Genomic DNA, 7,595 nt, shown 5'->3' on the forward strand with positions numbered 1-7,595 from the left:
CAGGATGGCCTGGCTGGGGCACTCCTGAACATCGCGGGGCAGGCACTTAGCACTGTTCTGGCTGTAAAGGGTCAAGACCAATCCTGCCACTTCATCGGCTCAGGCTTTGTAGAAGGCAAAGTTTGCCACTTTGGAGAAACTTATCTGGGCCTCCCTATGGCTGAGGGACTTGGGCGTCTCAAGGACTCCATTTTTATTTGGTTTATTCACCCATCCAGACATCTAGGAATCTCCCCATGTTTACTGAACCTGTACTATGTATGGGTTCTTTTTTCTGGGCATTGAATCAGAGGTGGACCTCAACTGCATCCAGTCCCAGAGTGAAAGTGGAGAGAACATGTGCCCCAGAGGAGGTACTGATATGAACACTGTGCATTCAGAAGGGACCTCAAGGAAGGCCGGGGGCAGAAGCGACATCGGGACTAGGCATGGGAGGGGAGGCAGGATGTGGAAATAGGGAGCAAAGGCATTTTGGACTGAAGGACCAGCGCAAACACAGCCCTAGAGTGGGCTGTTGCACATATTGAGGACAAGATTGAGGTCATGCAATTCGTTTAGAGAGAGACTGAGCTACAAAACGGCAGTCACGTGCCTTTTGTTGCTGGAAGACGGATGCTTTTCTCGCTGAGCAAATTCCAAAGGTCAGGCATACTGAGTGCATCCTGATTGCGTTTCATCGTCAGGAGTTGGCTCATGTGAGCCTTTTGACCTTGGCACACGTCATGGGTAGAAGCCCCCCAAGAAAAATGCTGTGTGCTCTCCCCAGCCGGTTTTGCCTCTGCCTTTCAGGGATGTCAGCTCAGGACACGCAAGGTTAGTGATTTTCAAACGTGTCCACTTAAGAGAAGTGAGCACTCAGAGTAGTGAGCCAAGGGGCTATTCAGACAAATCAGTTACCATCTGTGTGATGCCACTTCCCTAAAATAATCCCAATTAGGTGTCCATGGATTCATTCAATGGGACAGATACATTTTTAGCCTTTATTGTGTGATAGATACAATAGGGGAGGCAAAAATAAGTCAAGTGACCTAGCCTAGATGGAACTTCTAGAATGCTCCAGGAACTTTGAACAAGTCTCATTTAAACCTTAACAACCGTACTGTAGGCTGATGGTTCTATCCCCATTTTACACACAAGGGAATGAATAACTTGTCCAAGGTCATGAATTTGAACCCAGGGCCAAAACGGGGACCCAAATAACAGGGAAGTAACATATTGCTCAGCAGTTCAGAGGAGGGCGAAACCTGCTCCAGGTGGAAGAGCATTATGGAAAAGGTGGCATTTGAGATGTGCCTTACCCCACGTGGATTTCAACGTGGCGACAAGGAGCCGGTGGACAGGGAAGCCTCTAGGCGGAAGGAAGCTATTGCACGGAGGTGTGAAGGCAGGAAGGCAGCGGGACGTTTGGGGTACGATGAGGAACACAGAGAAACAGCTGGGCAAACAAGGCAGGAAAAGCAGGCGCTGCCAAGCTTGAGTGACAGGGATTGGCGGGCAGCAGGGAGCTGGTGATGGTTTGGGGACAGAGCAGAGACGTGATGCATGTCACGCTGTGGGAAGGTGAAGGTGGCATGGGTGACTGGAGGGAGCATGGAGGGCTAAAGAGCCTTTGGTTCTGGAACTCCAACCTGAGCTGCGGGGACCACTGCGGGTGTCTGTCTGCTGGTTGGACACATCTGGCTTGGCCCTGTCTCTGCAGTCAGCACGGAGCCGGAGCATAGTTTGTAGGAAAGCTCACTGAAGGGGAGAGAACTTTAATACAGTATTCAGTTCTCCAGCAGTGACTCCGCAGAGAACCCCAAAGCAGCAGACGAGTGTCCACGAAACCATGGTCGAACTCTAGTTAACTCGGGAATGCCAGTGTGATTTCTAATCATTTACTCGGCAAGATATTTATCCGAGTACTTTGTTAATAGCTTTTATTAGGGGGCTAAATGGGAGAAAAAGCAAAACCAATCCAAATCCCGTTATCAAAATAGGAGAGGCCAGCTATGATATAGTTAGGCAACAAAGTCCCTTCTCCAGCATTGATACAGCCCCTGTATGCCTCCCTCCCTTCCTTTCCTTCCCCCTTCCCTCCTCCTGTCCTCTCTTTCTTTCATTGAATTAAAAAATACTGAGAACAGTGCCTAGTAAATGCCACATGCCTAATAGATGTTAGCTAATACTGTTACTAGGACATTCATTCATTCATAGAACATGAATGCTTAGTATGCACAAGGCACTATTTTGTGCACTTTCACACACGCTACCTTATTTAAGCCTTGCCACAATGAGCCTGCCAGGGAAATGTCATTCTTCTACAAATTTGGAAGCTGGGGTGGGGGGGTGTCCATATGCCAGTGCTTTTTAGATTTTAGCGTGTTCACGAGGTACCCGGGGGGTCCTGTTAACCTATAGATTCTGACTCCGTGGGTCCGGGGTCAGGTCTGAGAGCCTGCTTTTCTAACAAGCCTGACGCTGCTGCTGCTGCTGCTGTCATGGGCCACACTGAGCCGTGGAGCTCAAGAACAGATGCATTACTGCTGAATGGCAGAGCAGTAGGTCTGTCCCTGGACCCTCTGCCCTCAAGTTCAAGGTTCTGTTTCATTTTTTTCAGTCCTTTCTACAAGTCTGCAGCAGGAAATCAAGTGCGTGTACTATGGACATACACATGCACAAACACAGAATTTACACAAATCCATTGATTATTCACCAAACATTTATTGATGTCTGGGAACGCACAGGGATGACCTGTTCTGTGGTCAGAAGGTCACAACAGGTGTACTGAAGTCTTGTTCTCAAGTTCCGTTTTCACCTCGCTGGAAGGCTACACAGCTGCCAGATCACCAGGTCCTCGCCCTGGTGCTACCTGAAACCCATCCCACCTGGAACATAGTCCGCCCTCTCTCCCAAGTCAGTTTCTTCTTCCCAAGTTTCTCATTTATGCAGCAGCACCATCATTCTCAGAGGGTTGTAAGGGCTTACTAGGTTATTTCTTAGCATGTTTATTATTGAAAATGCAAGGGGAATGATTTCACTAGCTCAGAAGCACACTTCGCCCCCATTCCTATGAAGGAAAATTGAAGGTCAAAGCAAATCTAGGTTTCTTTCTAGTAGCCTGAATAAAATGGCCACCAGAGGGCGCCTCAGGACCACTTTTCCCAGCAAATGCGGCTCCTCTTTCCCAGGCAATCCATTTTTCGCGCTATCACCTGGCCTTCTGGTGGTTCTTTACTGAGCAAAGCCCGCACACCTGGCCCCCTCCTTTTGCTAGCACAGAACTTCATCACCTTTTAAAGTTTATGACAACCATCCTTTGATTTCCTCACTTTATCGCGTGTCTACTGTGAGCTTTGCCCTGTGAAATGCCTTTCTACATCCTTCATCCCATTGAATGGGCTCACCCCAATCCCGGAAGAGTTTATCAGCACGTTATAGATAGTGGAGACCTATCCATATCAAGGAGTAGAATCTGCCAAAGCCCACCGCTGCCAGGACAGGCTGACTGCTACCTGGTGGGACTCCATCAATGCATTAAATTCTTCATGTGCCAGAGTCAGCCCCACGATGTTCACATCTTTTCTTCCCCCTCCCTTTCGCTAAGGAGCCCGACTGGGTCAAGGCACTCTGGTCTGTCCAAGATGACAACCAGAGGGTTACGTATCAGTGGCTGATTCCAACCCAGGAAGAAGTGAAGGTTCATTGGCCTGGAAGTGAGGACCCCTCAGCTAGAACCTCCCCTCTCTGGCCCCTGGATGCCCGTGTGTCAAAAGAGGAATTTCAGTAAGATGATTCGAGAGCTGCTTTTTCACTCTTAGCCTGTCTGCTAGTGGGAGGGATTTGAATGAAGCTCTCCGGCATAATAGGGACAGTATTTTTAGGTTGGTATTTTTCATGCTTCTACATCCCACATGGCCAGAGGTTGCCATTATTGTCTTGCATAAGATCATAGAATATTAGAAAAAGGATCACCAAAAACTTACTATCATGGAAAATCAAAAGGACAGAATGTTGGAATCTCAGGCAGAGGCCACCCAGGTCGGACCTGTGTCTGCTGTGTCCTGGTGCTCAGCTTGTGGCCGGCGCATTGGAGGTGCTCACATGGAGTGAATGAATGAGTGAGTGAGTGAAACTGTAGATTAATCAGTGACAGAATCTGAGAACCAGAGACCATTAGAATTATGGGAAACATTATTCACTTATTCGGAGGAGGGATCTGAGATTCCAGGGGTGGGTTACAGAGTCTCCTCGGCTGAAGGGTCCAGGGTGTGGCTCTTCCTAAGGGGTATGTGGCCTGGGAGGCCCGCGATGGTCCAGGTCACAGTCTGGGCATTTTCAGGGAGGAATGGGTTTGCAGGAAAGACATTTTCCAGAAGGACAGCCTTTGGTACCAGTGTTCCCCAGGCCTGGAGTTGGGGGCCTCGGAAGGCCACAGGGAGGAGATGGGGCTCAGCCTTAGCAGGGCGGGGTGGGTCCTGTGCACAGCTTGTTGGGGTAATGGGCGTATTTGCGGTTGTAGGTGCCCAGGTGTTTGCGAAAGCAGAGTGCAGCTGTCTTGTCACACTCGCAGGTCTGCCGCTGGCAGGCAGTTCTGCCGCCTGATGGGACAAGGCCAGTCAGGGACCAGAGGCTCCGCCTCCTGTCTCACACACATGGACCGATCCTGGGGGCCACATCCTCACCCCCGCCATTCTGCTGGAAGTCGTTCTCATAAAGGGGGTGCCTCAGGGATAGGTGAGGATAGGGTGGGGCACAGGAGGGCCTGCTGGGGCCAGGATGCTGGAAGGCTGCAAGTGTGTCCCTCGTCCCCCCAGCCCGCTAGTCTGTTCTTAGCTCATCGCCCCCCCACCCCCCCCCAGAAGTCTGGACAGCTGGTTCCCTATCTCTCATCTGCCCCAGCCTGGGGGGCTTTCTAAGCAGCTCCCCTCCCCATGCAAAGCATCATCTCATCGTTGACGGTGGTTTGCAGCCAGAAGCAGAGGGGAAAATCATGAAATGAGACAGTGAGCCGGTCCCAGACGGCTGGTGTGGACCCAGAGCAGCCCATGCCCATGGAGGCTGTTGGGACCGATGCTGGAGACCCTGTGCTCTTTCTATGAGTGGACAGAACCCATTTTTCTGGCATTTACTCAATTGTTCCCCCCCTCAATTTGTGGGCCCACACCCAGCCGGGAAATCAGAACTGGCATCAGGAACTGGGGCCCAAAGCCTCCTCTTCTCTCCCTGCCTCTGTCTGCCCGTGTGGCTCTGGCTCCTGTCTGTCCCCAGGAATGCGTTTCATGGCTCAGAAATGCCCAGGCTCATCCCCTCCTTGAACGCTGGTCTCCAGGTCCCATCCAGGTTCTGCCCATGCTGCTACACCAGCGAAACTCAGAGCTGGAAGGGCTTAGCCATCGCATCAGTGCGGGAGCTGGGCTATTGCTGGCAAGTGACAGTAATCATCTGCTCGTTATAGATGAAGAGGCAGAGGCTTTCAAGGTGATCCATTGCGCCCCCAAAGTCACACAGTGGGTAGCAGGTAAAGCCCCAAGCCTGCGTCCATAACCCACCTGGCACCTCCCAGCCCTGTCCTGACAGATGGCCATCCGAGCCTTGCATGAAACCCCAGTGACGGGGAGCTCACTCCCTCACAAAGCTGCCTTGCTGAGTGGCTGCAGGAGCAAGAAACCAAGCCAAGTCTGCCTTCATTGGTTCCGGTCCCGGCTCCGCCCTCCCCCAGGACAGACCTTAGAGATCGGAGCGGAGTCTCCTTTGACCCTCTCTGTCCTTCCCTGTGCACCCCGCTGGGGCTGCTCTCCCTCCAGGCACCCCTGGTTATCTGGGCTGGGCTCCCCAGGGGAGCTGGGCTGCGAGAAGCCCCGCTCACTCTCACGTGCTTCAGGCCGCTTCCCAGGGCCGGGCCCGGAGGAAGGCAAGTTGGTTCAAGTGGGCGCTGAACCTGGCAAAGCTGAGCAAATGGGCCCAGCCTGGCAGGCCCCCGGGGTGGGAGTGGGCGCCAGCCTTTGGGAACGGGTCTGCTGTCCCAAATCAAAGCTCTGGCGCCCTCTGGGACGATGCCCTTGAGGCTCTGTCCTGGGACTGCACCGCGGCTGCCGCCCAGGCCCCAGGGAGGGTACGAGAGGGCAGCCCCTCCGGGGTCTGGCTCAGCTCTGCACTGTTGCTCCTCTCCCCAGAGGCTGGCGTTGGGAGGCTCTAGGTGAGGGGAAGCGCTGGGGGCTGGGGCCAGGGCAGGAGCAATGGGTCACGGGGCTCTCTAGATGGGGACACCAGGCCCCTCCCCAGCGTCTGGAGCACCTAGGGCTGTTCACTTACCACAGACAATGTTGTGCCTGCTGGCAGAGAAAAGGTACCTTTCCAGTTTGGGTTCACAGCCCTGCTTCTCCAGACGCCCGTAGCAGCAGTCATGGGCATGGCAGCACCTGGAAGGGTCACCAGGGACTGTCTGGGGGCCCGGGGCCCAAAGGGACTCAAAGGAGAGGTGGCTGCCACTTCGTAGATGGCCTGCGCTCCTCCCTCCTCCCAGGACAATCCCCCAGCCCCTCCACCCCCGAGAGAGGACCCTGCCCCAGCCCCCACCGCTGGCTCACCAGTCTGTCTCGTCCACCGGCTGGTGGGAGCCGCCGATGCCGCAGTAGCAGCCGTAGTCGTTGTACTGCAACGCCGACTTCCCTGTCACCTTCTCAATCATCACCCCAAACTGGACCAGGTTCCCACCAGCCAGGGCCACTGCAGGGAAGGAGAGCGGGTGCCATCAGATCCTTGAGGGTCCCCTGAGGTCCCCTCCAGTCCTAGTCCAGACATGGCTCTGCTTGTCCAGTTAACCTCATGTCTCCACGCACCTTGCTCTCAATAGCAACGATGCTGGTCAGTAACGATGTCTCCATGACACCCACTGCACCTGGATCCCCTGTCCTCCTGTGACTGCACCCAACCCCCCTCCCGCTCTCCTGCACCGCCTCCCAGAATACCCCCCTTTCCCCCAAGTGTCTCCCAGCGGGTCCCGATCATCTCCCCAGGTGTCAGCCCTGTGCCCCAGAAGCACCATTCCCACCATGTCTCCTAACCACCCAGACTGTCCCCAATTCCTCCAGATCCTCCCAAATTGGAAGTTAGGGCGGGGGTGGAGTGGGTGACGGGAGGCCCATGTGTGCTGACTGGGGCCCCTGCCAGCCCCTTCCTCCGCCTCCCAGGCCCCCATGCTGCATCCTTCCTCCCCCTGTGCCCCCGCCAGTGGTCAGTGACCCTCAAGCAGAACTGAGGTCAGATGACCCACCACACCCTCCCCAGGGCCAGGCTCAGGGGCTCCCAGCTGGGTCCAGGGAGAGATGAAGGCCACAAAGGTCACTTACCCAGGAGGCAAAGGACGGTCAGAAGAGGAGGAGGCTTCATCCTGGGGAAGGGAAGGGTAGCAGGGACAGAGGAGCTGGGCTGCAGGAGAAGGAAGTGAGCACGGCCCCCTCTGATCTCAGGGCACCTCCTCAATTAGTTAAATACCTGGGTCCTGTCTACTTCCTGTCATTAACCCTCGAATGCCCAATGATGCAATGATACTTCCAGGGCTGACACTTCAGCCAAGCCCCCGGGGGAGGGGCCCGCCCGGGGCGTGAGCTCTG

At 54.4% G+C, this 7,595-nt stretch overlaps 1 protein-coding gene across 1 annotated transcript; it reads right to left on the reverse strand.

Moving 5' to 3' along the window:
• Positions 1 to 4,437: 4,437 nt before the first annotated feature.
• On the reverse strand, positions 4,438 to 7,371 carry LOC129068955 (group IIE secretory phospholipase A2-like). Its single transcript, XM_054571434.1, has 4 exons — positions 7,332 to 7,371; positions 6,570 to 6,708; positions 6,295 to 6,401; positions 4,438 to 4,580 (listed from the first exon to the last, which is right to left on the reverse strand). Exons 1-4 carry the CDS (start codon positions 7,369 to 7,371, stop codon positions 4,438 to 4,440), a joined length of 429 nt encoding a protein of 142 aa, XP_054427409.1.
• Between the last annotated feature and the right edge of the window lie 224 nt (positions 7,372 to 7,595).

This window comes from Pteronotus mesoamericanus, unplaced genomic scaffold (assembly GCF_021234165.1).
Source record: "Pteronotus mesoamericanus isolate MK-2021 breed Mesoamerican mustached bat unplaced genomic scaffold, CSHL_Meso_final contig_221, whole genome shotgun sequence".
Taxonomy (NCBI): domain Eukaryota; kingdom Metazoa; phylum Chordata; class Mammalia; order Chiroptera; family Mormoopidae; genus Pteronotus; species Pteronotus mesoamericanus.

Coding starts and splice junctions, on each gene's coding strand:
- LOC129068955 (XM_054571434.1), bottom strand. CDS start 7,371: ATGAAGCCTCCTCCTCTTCTGACCGTCCTTTGCCTCCTGG. Junction 6,402..6,569: donor CCGGTGGACGAGACAGACTG/GTGAGCCAGCGG, acceptor TGACCCTTCCAG/GTGCTGCCATGCCCATGACT. Junction 4,581..6,294: donor CAGGCACAACATTGTCTGTG/GTAAGTGAACAG, acceptor TTGTCCCATCAG/GCGGCAGAACTGCCTGCCAG.